The 17,326-nt window shown below is 42.2% G+C and overlaps 1 protein-coding gene across 3 annotated transcripts in view; it reads right to left on the bottom strand.

Moving 5' to 3' along the window:
* The window catches only part of ZDHHC13 (zinc finger DHHC-type palmitoyltransferase 13), a 100,653-nt gene that overhangs the window by 38,342 nt on the left and 44,985 nt on the right, over positions 1-17,326 (bottom strand). Inside the window, exons 14-17 of one of the 3 annotated variants that reach the window (XM_054512014.2) lie at positions 16,231-16,314; positions 11,756-11,913; positions 8,725-8,822; positions 5,216-6,344 (exon numbers count right to left, since the gene is read on the bottom strand). In XM_054512014.2, the coding sequence (XP_054367989.2) occupies positions 6,206-6,344; positions 8,725-8,822; positions 11,756-11,913; positions 16,231-16,314 (479 nt within the window). In that variant the 3' untranslated portion in view covers positions 5,216-6,205. Of the gene's footprint in view, positions 1-5,214; positions 6,345-8,724; positions 8,823-11,755; positions 11,914-16,230; positions 16,315-17,326 lie in introns of those variants that run through there. The other 2 variants (XM_064576744.1, XM_064576745.1) reach the window with 2 other exon arrangements.

Genomic DNA, 17,326 nt, shown 5'->3' on the forward strand with positions numbered 1-17,326 from the left:
AAGCAAGTGAGTATCTAGACTAAACCATGGGTTCCTCTATGCTCCAAGTCTCAAGAAGGCTTTCTTTAAAATGATCACTTATTTGGGGTTGCTATCATAGACAAAGCCCCGCACTGACTCTATTACGTATTTATCTACTAGTTTTTTGATGCTCAAAATGCAATTACATTTTGTCATTTTCTCTATTGGACTGGCATTAATAGAATGGCTCAGAGAAAAACAAAGAGCTGGCAGAGGTTGTGTCCCATTCCACTTTCAAAGAGGTAGACGTATGCTTTCTTTGTCCAGAGACCCCTGCTGGGTAATTCAGCCACAGAGTTCCACCAAATGACCTGAGGGTGGAAATACTATACACTTCACACTCTCTGGGGAAGGCAGCACAGGGCAATTGTTTTTAATTTGTAAGCTTTTGGCCAGAGTCGTCTGGGATCCCATCAGTGTGACTCGTACAATTAATAACACCAGTGAGAAACTGAAATAAGTCAATCAAGTCCCCTGTAGCCTGCACGGATTTTAAAAGCAATATAGTCCCTTGGCCTTCACTAGGAAGTCCCCTACCCTAGAGACTTCCAGGCTTGCAGCGGGGTAAGATACGCACGTGAAACGATCACCAGGCAGTGCAACTTTCTCCTCCTTCACCTCATCTCACAGTTACCAGCCCCACCACCCATCCACCCGGGAGACTGAGCTCAAAACTCGAGCCATCCTTAGCTTTGCCCTACCCTCCCCCTCCCTTGCCTCACTCCCAAGCCTCCTTGATTCTGACTCCAAAATGTCTCTAGAATACATCCCTTCCATTCCTACCCTTTGGTATACATAGTCAGCGAGGGCTTCCACAATGAAGGACCATGGACAGGTTTGGCTCAAACAACAGAAAGCTATAATACCAAATTTGGCCCATAACAGTATATCATATAAGGACTTTCACAAGTTGACTTTGGACTCACCCTTCAACTTAGCTTTAGACCATCTCTTCCAGATGAGCTCCAGCTACACTCAGATTTGAAGATTTCCAAATAGGCCAAGCATCCTCACCCCATCATGCTTTTGCTAATACTGATCTTTTTGCCTGAAACGCCTAGAAGACAGAGCCCCACCCCCCACCCCCATCTTCACCACCCCACCCAACTTCTCAGCCTGGCGAACTCCTATCATCAAGTCAGGCTCAAATGCCATCTCCTCTGCAACATCTTTCCTGAACTTCCTGAACAGAATTAATCCACCTCTGGATACACAGGCAGTATATAAGTGACGCAGCACTGCTCTCTCTACATTGCGATTTTGAATTCCCCTCCGCTTCCTTGTTAAAATGTGACATGTATGTATTCATGGTGCTCTAGGACCAGTAGGCACTGTGTAAACATTTGTTGAGCGAATGAAGTGGGAGTGTAGGCTGGACTACAAGCAAATTCTGCTAGAATGTAAAAGAAGAGATTATTATGTGCAGAGTGAAGGAGTTTGGAAATGAGAAAAAAAAAACCAAAACACAGCAAAACAAAGAAAGAACCTTATTGTTGTTTAGCGGTCTTTGTGTTTCCCCTCAACTTCCTGGGCAATGTCCTACATTTTCCAGGCTCATCTACCATCAACTGGGACATGGGACATGGGACACGGGACTTGAGGCCCCCAAGACCTCCAGGACAGTCTCCATTCTCTTCCCACATCTGTGGATGCAGAAGGGCCAGGAGGCCCTGAGGCTCTAGAAAATGGTGGGAGCACTAGCTGGGAGGGAGCTTGGGTCCCTGCAGGTTAGAGTGTCTGCAAACAGCTATGTGGGCTGTAACAAGAGGGGGAAAGAAGGCTTCTGTTAAGGCATTGAGATGTGGGGGATGGTTATTACTGCATGAACTCCCTGCACTGAAATACTCGCAGCTATAATACCAAATGTGCTATACCCAAGATATTCCACTTCTCGCTGCTCAGTGTACAGCCTGTCTGCTAAGCCACAGGGAGCATCCTCAGGATGCTAATAATTGTGGAAGGGATTCAAATGCAATCTCCGATAGGACTACACAGATATATGGGGAAAGGAATGAAGTTCTGGCATCGCAGGGTAAGAGTCCCACTCCCCTGGCCCCGACAAACCAAACAAGCCCAAACCTGGCCACTTCGCCCCTAAGCTACCACCTTCTCCCTGCTCCTCTCAAAGCCAAGCCATAGGACTCTGTTCCATCTGGTCCTTACTGCTTGCGCATCAGGCGGTGCCCTCCCTGCTGCCCCCCCCACTCCCCGCCGCCACGGCTCCACTGTGCCCACTACCACCCTCCTAGCCACAACGCCCATCTTTCTTCAGTTGTCCTCTCCTCAGCTCCTGACGAGTGACTCCTTCCTCTTTGAATTCTTCTTGAATTCTATGCCACTGTACTCTCACCTCCCCGCTGGTCCCTCCTCCTCATCTCCAGCTCCCTAAATCCATATTCTGTAAGGTCGTGTTCCTGCTCCCCGCCCCCACCCCCTCATATTTTCTTCGTTTGCATGAGTTGTCATCTTTGGTCTCTTTCTAGAATTGATCTTCCCATTCCAGGTGGGCAACTCCCCATTTCATTTGCATCTCATTTTTCTACCTCTTTCCTGTGACAACCTCATCCATCTGTGTTCATGACTCCCATCCATGCCCCGGTCTCTTTACAGCTGCCTTCCAGACTTTTCCACTGCACAGCCTGCGATACCTCAAATTCAGTAGCCCCCACCCACCAAACTCATCACCTAGTCTCTCCATGGCTTTCTTTACTTCTCAGAAGAGCACTGCCACCCTCTCATTTACTGGGTTCCAAGTCATCTTTGAACTCTCCCTTCCCTTCCCCCCACATTCAATCAATAATCTGCGCCTTCATCACTTCTTGCCTAGAATATTATTAAAAGCTTATCTCTAACATTCTAGATCTGTCAGGGTCCAGTCAGAAAAACAGAGACCACACTAGGCTTTTTGTTTTGTTTTGTGTTTTTTAACAGAGAGAAAATAATGGAACTGACGAAGCAGTTGCTAATCTTTTTCAAAAAGTAAAGAGAAGCACACTGATTTAGCGCAGAGATGGGACCTGCGGGAAGCAGCAGCGACAAACAAAGAGAAGAGATAGGAGCGCCCTAATTCAGATGCCTCCAGGCCAGGTTTCCCAGGGCTAGGAGCCAGACCTCCCAGCAGACAGCCCTATCTGGGTCCTGCTGGGGGTTCTAAGGGACAACAATAGAGGTGGTTTGGGGAACTCAGGAGAAAAGCTAGACAGATTCCAACTGTCACCATCAGGGTGAAGGGCCACCGTAGGAACAACACTGAGAGGACTAGCTGGTAAGAAGAGTGGAAGGAAGTCTCTTCTCCCCTCCTCCTCCTCTACTGGCCAAACTTAATGCAAAATCAGCTGACAAGGAAAACTAGTTTTGAGAATCGTAGTCCCCAAACACAGAACACAGAGTATGGAAGGGTGAATATGGCACATTTCCTTACCTCTATAGTCAATTTTCCAAAGATTCCTGAATTAATAGCATTTATCGAGCATTTATTATGTGCCAAGTAGAATTCTAAGCACTTTCTAGGTTATTAACACATTTAATCCTCAGCACAACATTTGGAGTTATCTACTATTATTATCCACATGATACAAATGAGGAAACTAGAGCATTATAGAGGTAAGTCATTTGTTCAGGGGTAAAAGGCACTTATAATTGGCAGATCCAGGACTCAAACCCAGGATGCCTAGCTATAAAACACCAACTCTCAAACTTTTTTTTTCTTAAAACTCTCCCACGAACATGTGCCTGAGGAACAGCCACATTGGAATGGTGGGGTAAGAGTCCTTACGTAAATGATTCCCAAACTGTATCATGTAAATGCGATTCCCAAACTGTATCATGTAAATGTAAGAATCATTTGGGGAACCTGATAAAAACTGAGATTCCAAGACTCACTCCTCAGACCTCTGGAAGGTCTGAGAAGAGGAATCTGAATTTTATTTTTTTAAAGATTTTATTTATTTGTCAGACAAGCAGGGGGAGCAGCAGGCAGAGGAAGAAGCAGGCTCCCTGCTGAGCAGGGAGCCAGACACGGGGCTTGATCCCAGGACCCCGGATCATGACCTGAGCCCATGATCCGAAGGCAGCCGCTTAACCGAATCAGCCACCCAGGCATCCTAGGAATTTGAATTTTAAATAAGTGATCCTCAGACACCACCCCCATCATTATCCCAGGCCTGTTATTCTGATGTAAATGGTCTATGGACCCCAATTTGAGAGTAATTACTTGGCAGGGGTTGGTGAGAGCAGACAAGAGGATATGAGGACTTTTTACTGACAAGTGAGTAAAGAAATAGCTCATTATTGCTCACTTAAATACAGCTCCTTAGCTTAACATTCAAGGCTCCTGGAGATCTAGTCCCAATCAACAAGTCCAATTTACTGACCAAGCTCCCCACTTTAAACACCCTATAAACCCAGCCTGTCATGGTTCTTAACTACACTTCAGACTCTCCCATTGTCTTCACTTGTAGAGTTCTCTCCATGAGAATGCCTTTCACTTGCAACTCCATATTTCCAAACTAAGTATCATTGAAAGACCCTTTCTAATGCCTTATTGTCCATAAACACTTGATCACATCCATTGAGGCTCTCTCCAACCTCTAAACTCTAACAATATTTTATTTGTACCCCTCTTACGGCTTTTAATATTTTCTACATTATACTATAGGCTCATTTATCTTAGCTTTCCCTCTAGACTGCAAGCTCTGTGATTACTGTGCCCAATTAAATGTTTTATGGCCTGAAAGACCTATCATGGTGTTCAATAAATACCTATGGAATAATTTAAATTAATGAAATGTGCTTTCCTTATTACATGTCAATTAGAAGTGCTGGAATATAGTCGTTTGGAAGGTGTGAGGCGGGGTATTTGAATTTTAAACAAGTGAGCCCCTGCCCCATCCCTGTAATTCTGATTAAATGGTGTATGGACCATAATTTGAGAATACATACTTGGTAGAGTCTGAAGAGAGAGAAAGGGAAAGAATATAGCTTGAGAAAGTCCTTCTGTCCCCCAGTAGAGAATCAGTCTTCAAACAATTATGATCACATCACATCCTGCTTAAAAACCATTCATTCATTCAATGAATTTAAATGTTTACTGAACACATACAGTGTGTCGGACGGTATTCAAGATGACCGGCACTCCTAGAGTTGCGACCCCATTTAGTGTCTAAGTGACCTTGGAGAAGACAGGAATTTCTTTAGGCTTTAGTTTCCTTATTTGTAAAGGCTCTATAGAGGAAAGAATGGATCCCTGGAAAACTGAAAGGTCAATGTGGTTCCAGTACAAAGCGTGGTCCAGAGTGAGACTGGTATACAAAATACGGTTATATTATTCAAGACCTTGGAGGTCATGATGAGAATTTTAGCCTTTACCCCAAGAGCAACGGAACCGTAAGTAATGGTTTTCAGCAGGAAGGGGCCGTGCCCAGGGGCATTTATACACAATACCAATAGTTAAAGTTGAATTCGTTTTCCCTCCAGACTAAGGGAAATTAGCAATTACAATCACATCAGTCTAATGTTTTGAGGGTACTAAGTAAAAACAGTAATTAATCTTTAAGATTTCCTCTGTTCAATTTTCTAAGTAAGATGGAAAACTAAATTAAATCTTGCTTACTGGTGTTAACAGAGAGCTCAACTCATTCCTGGAATCACCAATCAGTTTCTTTATGTCCTATATACACCTTTTCTCAATTTAAGATTCTAAAAGTGTTAAGTGTCAGAAATGAAATCTTAACTACAAAAAAAAAAATTTATTAAGTGTGAAAGCAAAACAGATACATCTATTTAAATATTTTTTACATATTTATAGATAAAACAAACACAAATAATTTATCAAAAATTACAAGTTTAAAGAATAGTACTATTTTGAAACAACCAATAAAGTATTTGAAAATACCACATTTTATCCATAATTAGTGAATATTATCTCCAAAAAAATGTAACTTGTATTTTCTTGTGAAAAATATAAGTTTCTTTAGATGTCTGCCAAGATTGTTCAGGAACAGTCCATCCTGCTAAATCTAAAAGTGTAATGCCTTTATTGAGAACTTTTTACCAAATAGCTTTAAAAACCACCTGCATTTTCCTTTGGGCTTAGGTGAACTCTGAATCTTCATTTCACTTGCAGACCACAGGGCATCAACATAAACGCTAGCAGGTCAGAGGGAGAGTCTGGGGTTGCTTTTCTTCATACGGAGCGAAGAACCTTCTCCTTCGCTGGGTGGAAGACCATGGTGTATTGTGACGTCCAATCCACGGCACAGGGCTTCACTAAGCCGAAGCAGCCACACTGAAAGAAATCTGCGAGGTTCTGTGTGAGCCCAAGGCTGCCAAGGAAGGAAGAGAACACATCTTACTACATTTCCTGTTGGAACATTCATTCAGACCAGAAACATTCACTGAGAATTTATACAAAGTCCTTTGAAGATCCTGTAGCAGGAATCCAGAGGTGAATCAGACAGGTCCCCAGCTTAGAGGACATTAAAACTGAAGCCCAGTTCCATTTCTGGACCTGAATCCCTATTTCGAGATTCCCTGGCTTCTGCCCAGCAACTTAATTTCCTTCTGAGTCCCCCACTCACTGGAATGGTGACTGCCATCAATAAGTGTCCTTCTTTCCATTCCCATTGCCCTGATTCGCATTTTGATGATCTCAAAGGCCAGAAACATTATAGTCAACAAAGTGGGTTTTTTCCTAAACTTCCTAAGTAAAACATGGCCCTGCCTCAATGCCTTCCAATGACTGATTGATTGATCGATTGATTGATTTTTTATAGTCCAGGGGTCTTTTGTCTTTTTTTAGACCTATCATACCATGAATTCAGAGGGAATGGATTCTAGCAGCTCAGGTCCTTTCCATTGGTTCTCACAAAGTGCAGCACTTCTCTGGGTGGAACAGGCTGGCCCTTCAGTTGAACCCAAGTACCTTTCTCCTTGGCTTCCTTCTTTTTCTGATCATTTTCCTTCACATGCTTCAGGAAGCTATCTCAGCTCTTTGAGTGCTTAATAAGCTCAATACGTACATTAGTTCTCTTGGCAAGAATCTTGCCCTTGTGTGTTTACGACAACAGCATGCTGGGTGACACTGTAGACTCTTGCAGTTCTGCCATGGTAGCACTTCTGGGGCGTTGTTTTCTGAATGGTGCCCATTCCCTTGATGTCTACAATATCACCTTTCTTGTAGATTCGCATGTATGTGGCCAAAGGAACAACTCCATGTTTTCTAAAAAGTCTAGAGAACATACAGTGGGTGCCTCTCCTCTTTCCTTGGTGCTAGTCATTTTGGCGAATTACTAGAAGACGGCGGTTCCAGGAAAAAGGAAGGAGCTCCTTCCAATTAATCTTACCAATTGGACACTGTCTGGTCCTCCAAAAACCTTATTAAAACCAACCCCCATACGCATTAAAACATATCTGTGCGTGAGGAGGACTATGCCATTGCTGCTGTGGGGAGAGTTGTCAGGAAAGTACCATCAACACTCGTCCAGAGCTAGTTAGTGAATACAAGTAACTTAGGGTAAGACAAACAAGACAAATCTTCAATTTGGGCAGGTTTGTGGAAGCGAGATGCAAAGGAGTTCTAAGGCTTTCCTGTTAGTTCCTCCAGGGTATGTTGCCCTTACTCAGTAATTCCCAAACATGCCCCAGTTCTTTCATCTCAGCCCCTTCTTTCAGGCTCTTTAGGGCTTGAAATCCCCTTCTGTCCTTCTCTGTCAGGCCCCATCCCACAGCTCTCAAGGCTCAGCTGAAAATTCCACCTCGGTCACAAAGGCTTTCATCCTTATTCCTCTGGTTAAACTACTGGGAAAGGGTTTTATCCTTGCCAGTCTGAACCAATCATCACAAGCTTAGCACCACCGGCCAACCTCCATCACCTTAGCCATCTCTTCCCAATTAAGTCAATTCCTCTCCTCTCTAAACACAGATCATAGTCCTATCCGAGGCTCTGATTTCCTTGTCTAACAGCCTAACAGTTTCATCTTGTACCACGAGTGTGCTTTAAAATAGACTACTCATGAGATATGCAAGTAAGCGTTAAATCCCCTGAGGGCTCAGGGTGACCTCTGCAGCACTCCCAGCCTCCAAGACCCCGATATGTAGGACAGGGAGATAAGCTTCAAAGCCCGATCATTCATATCGTAAGATGACAGCCTTCCTTACAAACACTCCCATTTTCAACTGAGGACAGGTTTTATACAACCGATGCCCTGGAGCAACCACACCCCAAACCCAAAGCACTAGCTTCTCCCTGACACAGATGGGCACATTAAACACGGGGCTAAAAGAATTACTAGTGATAGAAAGGCAGGTGGAAAATCTTGGCAAAGCTCACAATCTAATGCTTTCTGCAGAGAGCCTTGTGGCTGGAATTCTTGGTTATCTCACACTGACGTCATGCCAGCAACATGCAATCTTGTGACCATGTGGCTTGACTAGAGAGCTTCCCCAGCTTGGCAAAACTTCAAAGTCACTTAACTATTTGTGCTGAGTCCAGCAGACTAAGTCCCAAATTCTTACCACCTTGGGGCTCATGACCTTACCACTCACCTCCTGTCACTGAGGCTTCCAAGAAAAAAGAGGTTCAACTCCACCAGACAGCAAGTTAGAGGAGAGCAGCACAGCCTGGGTGGTGGCAGTAGCCTGGGAAACCAATGGCTAGACTAGCATCCTCCACAGGACACAGTGGCCAAAATAGATCTGACTTACTTGTATGGGGTCCTCCTGAGGGACAATGTCTGTTTCATATGCCTGCTCTGCCTCAGCAAGCTGGTTCTCTCGTGGGAGGTCAGGCCCAGAAAAGCAATCTGCAAAAGAAGGTTGGAAGGTACATGAAAAATACTATTATACTGAGGTTCTGTCACTCGTAGTGCATCACAAGACAGTGCTAAACATTCAGTACTCCCCCGAAGACAGTATAACCTAGCCTTCTGTCTAACCAAGGATCACGGTCAGGATAACGACTCAACAGCTCTAAATGAGACTAAGTAAATCTAGTAGCTGATCATTTCTTTAAAAGTTTACTTATTTATTTTTCAGTAATCTCTACACCCAACGTGGGGCTTGAACTCATGACCCCGAGATTAAGAGTCCCACGCTCTTCCGACTGAGCCAGCCAGAATAGTCTATTTTAAAGCATTTATTTTTTTAAGTGACTGTTTTTATTAACCTTCAACAAAGCACAGTCATGAAATAATTGCTTTAGTAATTCAAGTCATGGCTTAAAAGCCTGTTTAGATTCTCAACACATGCAGCATGTAAGTTTTAGATGAATAAAACTATATAAGGTCATTTTTACTGCAATTATCTCAACTTGTATATGCTTCTTACATACATGGCCCTTTGCAAAGGGCCAATTGAAAAAGTTAATCTGGAGTGAAGGACATTTATTTTTTTTATTTTTATTTTTTTAAAGATTTTATTTATTTATTTATTTGTGAGAGAGAATGAGAGAGAGAGAGAGAGAGAGCATGAGATGGGGGAGGGTCAGAGGGAGAAGCAGACTCCCCGCTGAGCAGGGAGCCCGATGCGGGACTCGATCCCGGGACTCCAGGATCATGACCTGAGCTGAAAGCAGTCGCTTAACCAACTGAGCCACCCAGGCACCTGGAGTGAAGGACATTTAAATCCATAATTTGGGGAAGGGTAAGAGTTAAGGTAACTTAAAAACCTCCAAATCTTTAAAACCCTAGTATTCACTGAGTTACTCCATTTAATCCTCAAAACAACTCAAACATCAAGGTCCTTATCCATAAAACAGAGATTATCACACCATCCTCCCTCATCAGACTGTTGAAGGATTTGACATAATATATCTAAAATACCCAGTGCAGGGCGCCTGGGTGGCTCAGATGGTTAAGCGTCTGCCTTCGGCTCAGGTCATGATCCCAGGGTCCTGGGATCGAGTCCCACATCGGGCTCCTGACTCAGTGGGGAGCCTGTTTCTCCCTCTGACCCTCTCCCCTCTCATGCTGTTTCCCTCTCGCTCGCTCTCTAAAAAATAAATAAAATCTTAAAAAAATAAATAAATAAATAAATAAATAAAATAAAATAAATAAAATACCCAGTGCAGAGGCTTCCAGAGGTGAAGTAACTGGTCCAAGGTCACACAACAGCTTCGAAAGCGGCAGAACTTAGACGGACACCTCAGTCAGTGTGAGAATAAAGTTCTCACTTTATTCTCACCATATCTCATGGTCCTTACCACAGTCTATGCTCCGTTTGACTTGCTACAGTCAAACCCATGACTCACTAGAGCAGTCAGCAAATGAAAGGCTTCAAACAACTGAATTGTTTTATTAAGAAAACAACTTTACCCTGAATTCCTGTATTAGAAAAGTATCCAAAACTTTGAGTCCATTTTCTTGCCTTAGAAAGTATAAGAAACATTAAGCTTTCTTTTAAAAAGTTGGTATTATAGTCTCATATGTATCTGTACTTGCCCTAAGAGTCCAGAAAAGAAGGAAGAGAATTAGAATGGAGGTCTCAAATCTTCGGTTCTACTCCTAATTCCACCTCTCACCAGCCACATGGCCAAAACAAGGCACTCGACCTCTCATAGGCTTAGTTTTCTCGTCTATAAAATGGAGACACTGCTTTGGCACAGTCTATACCTTAACTGTTTGTCAGCAAATAGATAGGAAAGTGCTTTGGATTATGTAAAGCATATATAAATATTAGGTATTATAAGATATTAACAACCAGTGATGCTAATATTCATTCTTTGTGCCTGAGTCTGTAGATACCAAAGGGGCAGGAGATGAAGATGAACATTCAGAGGCCTTGGTTCAGTGTTACCAGCTTCATTCCTTTCCTTAGCGTTTTTTCCTTTGTCTGTCTTTATTTCTTTATTATTATTATTATTATTATTATTATTATTATTATTATTGTAGAATTGGTTACTTCCCTGTAAAAGTGGAATGCATTTTGCTTTCGATGAGTAATGCTCTAATTATCTGAGGTCTTACAGTAATTGGCTCAGACTGATCATGGCTGTCCATTCCACGAGGGCAGGCCATAGCAACAAGAATTAGGTTACGCTCATAGAGGAAGGCAGGCAGCAGGAAAAAGACAGAGCTTCATAGGAAGCTGAATGTGGCTACTGCCCTCGAGCGTGAACTCTCTAATGGCCGTGATCTTCTCTGGAAGTGTAATTACCACATCCACTGGTTGGTGATGGATCTTGCATTTCTTCCCCCCTTCTATCCACTTAAGCACTGCATAATAAACGGGATATAAACAGGGTTGGAAAAAATGAGGGAAGATAATCATCTCACAAATGTCTTTAAAAGCATCTCACAATGCTTTTTATATTTTATATCATGTTTTCACACACCTTATGACTTAATTGTATGATGAAAAAAGCCTTTGAATAGGCTGTCAGAAGACCTAAGTTTCTAGTTCTGATTTCACTACTCACTGAGTGATCCTGAGCAATTCAATTCACCTCTCTGTAACTCTATCCGTAAAATAAAAAGGTCAGATTAGATCATTCCTAGGCACAAGATAACAACTTATTATTCCAACCTTTACACAATCCTGTGAGCGTAGCATTATCAACTCCATATTACAGACAAGGAAACTGAAATTCAAGAGTCAACTGACATGCCTATACCCAGAGAGTAATCGACAGGTGGAACTAAGACCCGAAAGCCTTCTGATTTAAAAGTCAAGTCTTTCTACCTTGTTACAGGCTACTGGAAATTTTACTCAAAGGCATTATAAGAAGAGAAATAAATACCTGAAAGAGTTGATTTAATAATAAAAATGTGGACCAAGAGAAATGGAAAGCTGCTAGCATGAAGATATATAAAACCCAAGGGGAACAGGCCACAATCTGATTGAGGTAGGTCCACAGTCCATCTTCTCTGAATGTTGTGGCACAATGATTTGACCAATCTGTGAATTCACAAAAAAAGGAACTCATTATTTAAAAAGGCAATAAACTAGTGATCATTCTTCAAGAAGATAAAATCATTGCTCTTCTATTCAGGCAGAAGAGAAAGTAAGACATGGTAACACAGACTAGAACCCAACTTTAAGAATTTATCTTCCAGGGCGCCTGGGTGGCTCAGTTGGTTAAGCAACTGCCTTCGGCTCAGGTCATGATCCTGGAGTCCCAGGATGGAGTCCCGCATCGGGCTCCCTGCTCGGCGGGGAGTCTGCTTCTCCCTCTGACCCTCCCCCCTCTCATGCTCTCTCTCTCTCATTCTCTCTCTCAAATAAATAAATAAAATCTTTAAAAAAAAAAAAAAAGAATTTATCTTCCAAATGCCAGCTTAACTAACAAAGATGGAAAAAATGGTACTAAAAAAAAAAAAAAAAGAAAAAAATGGTACTTCAGGCTCGTGAAGGCTATGATAGCATTGCATTGGTGGTTGGCAGTAAAGGAATAAAAGCAAAAAAGGTCCGTAAGACCACCACTAAAACCATCCTATTCAGCATAAAATAAACTGGCCCAAGGTTAACCGTTCAAGGACCTGATAATGGAGAATAGCTGTATTTAATAAATATCTGCTTAGAAAACCCTTTATCTTATCCAGGATACACAGCAAGAGATGAGCCTGTTATAGCACTGAATAAACTCTTATTAAGGGTTCAGATCAACAGGCCACTGCTGTAGGCACAAGAAATCCTGTAAGCACCCAGATACCATTGGAACATGATCTAACAGCACACGTGGTTATTGGGTGTATTTCTGCAATGGCACCATGATTTATCTCTCAGAGAGAGAAAGTTCAGATAAGGGAATCATGAGAGCGACACCCTAGGAAAAGAGAGGACTTCACTATGGCCTTCGTGACCCCCTAAGCCATGCAGCTAAGAGTAGCAGTAAGGAGAATGCAGGTAGGTAGAGCAGGAACAAGGGAACAAATCTTCAAGGTTTTGTGAAGCCAGTGACTTTTGTAGTACCATGACCGTTTATAAAGGGCAAATTATTTTTGAAGTAAGAACTCTGTAAATATGCACCTTGAGGTTTCATTAATGCCTCTGACAATTTGACAAGTAGCTTCAGACATCTTCCCAAAGCAGCACTTAAGAACTCCTAGGACAGAGGGCGCCTGGGTGGCTCAGTCGGTTAAGCGACTGCCTTCGGCTCAGGTCATGATCCTGGAGTCCCTGGATCGAGTCCCGCATCGGGCTCCCTGCTCGGTGGGGAGTTTGCTTCTCCCTCTGACCCTCCCCCCTCTCATGTGCTTGCTCTCTCTCACTCTCTCTCTCTCAAATAAATAAATAAAATCTTAAAAAAAAAAAAAAAAAAAGAACTCCTAGGACAGAAAGAACATTAGTCCCTGACTACTATCACCTGTTTGTCCGTTTTAGTCTTAAAAATCTATTTTTCCGGGCGCCTCAGTGGCTCAGTTGGTTAAGCGACTGCCTTCGGCTCAGGTCATGATCCTGGAGTCCCAGGATCGAGTCCCGCATCGGGCTCCCTGCTCAGCAGGGAGTCTGCTTTGCCCTCTGACCCTCCTCCCTCTCATGCTCTCTGTCTCTCATTCTCTCTCTCAAATAAATAAATAAAAAATCTTAAAAAAAAAATCTATTTTCCCCCCTTTTTAAGTCTCCTTTGGTTCCTAACCATCTGTCATGACTATATGTCAGAAGCATTCTAAGGACAATCATCACAGAGTAGTAATCAAGGCAACAAGTTAAGGCAAATTACGCTCTCTTTAGAGCTTCTCGTTAGGACAGCAGAAAAAGATGCATCCCATGCACCTGACATGACAAAAAAAGAATATAATTCCCAACAGAAGGTAGAAGAAATAGCTGCTGCATGGGAAAGAATATCTACTTTCTTCCAGCTTATATATTTCTACTGCTCTCTTCTGGGAACTTTTTTGATAATACAGCATGACCTCAAACTGAAATTTTCATAGGACTGATTTCAGACTTAGTGTCAAAGATATGGCAACAAATGGCCACATACATTATCTTATGCAATATAAAACTTTCATATGTGCTAATAATACATTCCTGTCATTGGCTAATGACAGGGAACTCCTACTGTTCCAAGCCGATCCTTTTCCTCTTTAGATAGCTCTGACAGTTATAATGTTCTAACAACGATCTAAAATCTTTCTCCCTGTAACCTGTAGGAGGCTGACACTTTGAGTGTCCACCCTGCAAGCAGACCTCACAGAAGATGAAACGGATGGACGCTACACAGAGCCAGAAGTAGCTGTCACTGACTCACAAGTGAGGCGTGCGCCTGTCAGGGCTCCAGCAACAGGAATGTCCCTGGGAAACCACGAGGGTGGGATGACAGTGAGACCTCCTTAGAAAAATGAAGCACGAGTTCACTTTTTCCATCTGTGAGGTAATGATAAATGACACAATGTCCCCATTTAGTGTAAAGAAATACTGTCGGAATACAAATGGGATAAAAGTAACCAAATGCGTTCAGCTAGTCTACAGGGTTGCAAGTGAATATAAAGTGGGACCATTCCTAAGAAACAAAATATAAAAATTGGATCAGAGCCAGAGAATAAAGACAAAGAAGAGGGAAGAATCAATCCATGTAATAAGAAAGCAACTTGGGAAGAATGGAAGCGATGGAAAATTACTTCTGTCCTTATCAATACAGTCTTCTGCTGGACATGGACACCAAACAAAGGTGACTATTTTTAGTGAAGAGAGAAGCGGGAGAGACAAGAGTGGTGTAAAATCTGGCTCCTCTCCCTTAGTATCAAGTCCAAGGGACAAGTTGGTCCATGGGCCGGCTTAAAAAGGTTTTCCAGGAATATGTTTTATTGTTAGGCCTTAAAAGGGCAGTTCTTTCAACAGAACTGTCAAGAAATCTTTTATTTCTTACACCACAGGACATAATTTAAGAGGTTTTTGAATTCCAATGCTCAGGATTACTGATGGCCTTTGACAAGAAAGGAGATCAGGGATCTCAACCTTCTGACTATTAGATCCATTTGAGATAGTGACGGTCACATTGAGCTTACAAAAGCATTCCCTACTGATCATAGACACCCAAGGTGTCAGACAAGAAAGGGGCTGACAAGGTAACTGAAGCCCTCTCCATGCCTATGGCAGGGCAAAAAAGAAACCAGTTCACATAGATATTAAGCATCTTTAAAAATGAAACCCCAAACAAACCAAAACTTGTAATACTGGATGTTTCTGGGGAGGGGAACTGGGAGGCTTAGGGACAGAGTAGGAAGATTTATTTTTCAAAAACTAAACAAAATTTAAACTAAAGAAAGCTGGGGGCCGGGGAAGGTAGGGGGGGTGGTACTTAGGATGCTAAGGGAAAAAGAAAATAAAGTAGAAAAAAACATTCCTAACATCTTCCTGAATCATTCCACATTTTAGCTCAGGATATAAACTAGTGTGCTACTGGCAAAATCTAAGACCTGAGCATGTATATAACAGGAGGGTGGGTGGAAACAGATTCGTAGTGAGGCCAGATTCTCCCAAAGCCTTCAAAATAAGCAAGAAATAAACAGTTAAGGCCAAAATAAACTACAAGCGCTATACGTTTTCCCAGTTAGGTTTGCGAAGCATAGCCATGCAATTGTTAAGAGCTAACCCAAATCCTTCTTGCTTCAATGTAAACCCTGTTCTTCTTGGTCAATCACCTTGGAACAGCTGGATGTCACTCCCTACGTGAGCCCCCTACATGCCTGTTCACACTGCTACTGAGAAGTTATTTTCCCTTCTCAGGGATGCAGAATAAATGGTCTAAGGTTTTCTTCTAAGACATGACTTCCAAACTTTCAAAGACTATTAGTTGTCCCATTAGTCCTGTGACAACATTTATCAAATAGCATGGACGTTCAGGCTTTTGTTCCTTCTCTCCTGTGATCACTTCCTCCCACCCTTAACCTCTCCACGGCCAACCTGTTCTTTTTCCTATTTTTTTTTACTTCTTACTTCCCTAGTTTTGTTCCTGAGCAGCTAATTTTTCCTCACTTCACTAGGTGATAAATCTACACTCTGCCTTAAATGAATTTGTATTATTGACCACTTCTCAAATTCATCAAGGTCACTTTAGGTGAGGTACAATCTCTTGCCAAGTGCTAACAACTAATCTCTTTGAGCATTTCTTGCAGCTTCCCAATGCTGAGTCTTAGAGGCAGCCGTTTCATTTTAATTAGGGGTATGGTTTATCGTCACCCAGGCAGAATGTGATATACAAGAATTTACCAAGAAAAGTGCATGTGGGTATGGGTTCATGAGCTTACTGTAAGAAAAATTTATACTTACAGATGAAAGATTCATATATAATCCAATCACAAACGATGGAAAGGAAAAATAAAAAGAATATGTAATAGCGATGGTTGCCAAAACCTACATCAAAAAGAAAAAAACATATTTAATACTTTCTTACAATGATTTTCCAGATCAAGACCTTATTCACCCCTATCCTGTCAAAAGCCTTCACCAAAGTAAAAAATAAGCTTATGCTTTGCCTTTAAACACCACCACACCAAAACCAAACAGCTCTGATATATCATGGTCAATTGTCCATGTTAGCTGAACTAATATTTATTTGTTGCTTACCTAAAAGACATCATTTTTGGACAGAACAAGATTTACTAGACACATGCAGCTCTAGGATGGCCTATAACTGCGCTGGAGGAAGGTGAGAAGGCAGGACTTTGGGCAAACCATACCCTATCTCTTCCTTCCATGTAGCGAGTTTAAGAAGTACAATTTTGGAACATCAAGGATCCACTTGATCAGGGGAATAGAGAAAATGAATCTGAAGAGCAGCAAATAGATATGGACTCATTACTGTTGCTTTTTCAGCCTGCTATAATGCTAACCATCCCATCTTTACAGTGGGATGGGGTCCATGAAGCTTGGGGCCCTAAGAATTACCTCTTCACCTATTCTCTAGGAATAGCAGAGAACATCAAAATGCACCAAAGAAACCCGACTGTGAAGCAGCCTTTTGTTCAAGATTTTAAAAGCATTTCCTCTGCCGAAGACAAATGACCATAGTTCCTCTGCAGTTCCTCATAATATACCCCTGGTTTTTACAGTGACCGCTCAGAGGAAACTCAGGGCTATAGACCAGGACAAGGAATACCCCCCATCATCTCTGGTTCTGGCTCCTACCTGAGCTTTGAAGGAGGCAAGTGGAGAAGTAAATGAGAGAGACAAGTCACAAAACATGGTAAGAACCTGGTAATTTGGTATAGAAGAGTGGTATTACTAAAATAACCTCAAGCAAATAATTTACCTTTTATATTTTTTCACCTCTAAAATGGAGATAGTAATACCAAGCTCAAAGGTGTGCCCTGATGATCAAATAGGATACTATATTCAAAAATGCTTTATAAACTCTAAAATACTA

Source organism: Mirounga angustirostris, unplaced genomic scaffold (assembly GCF_029215605.1).
Source record: "Mirounga angustirostris isolate CCGP_5_RB_7025 unplaced genomic scaffold, mMirAng1.0.hap1 SCAF_13, whole genome shotgun sequence".
NCBI classification, from domain to species: domain Eukaryota; kingdom Metazoa; phylum Chordata; class Mammalia; order Carnivora; family Phocidae; genus Mirounga; species Mirounga angustirostris.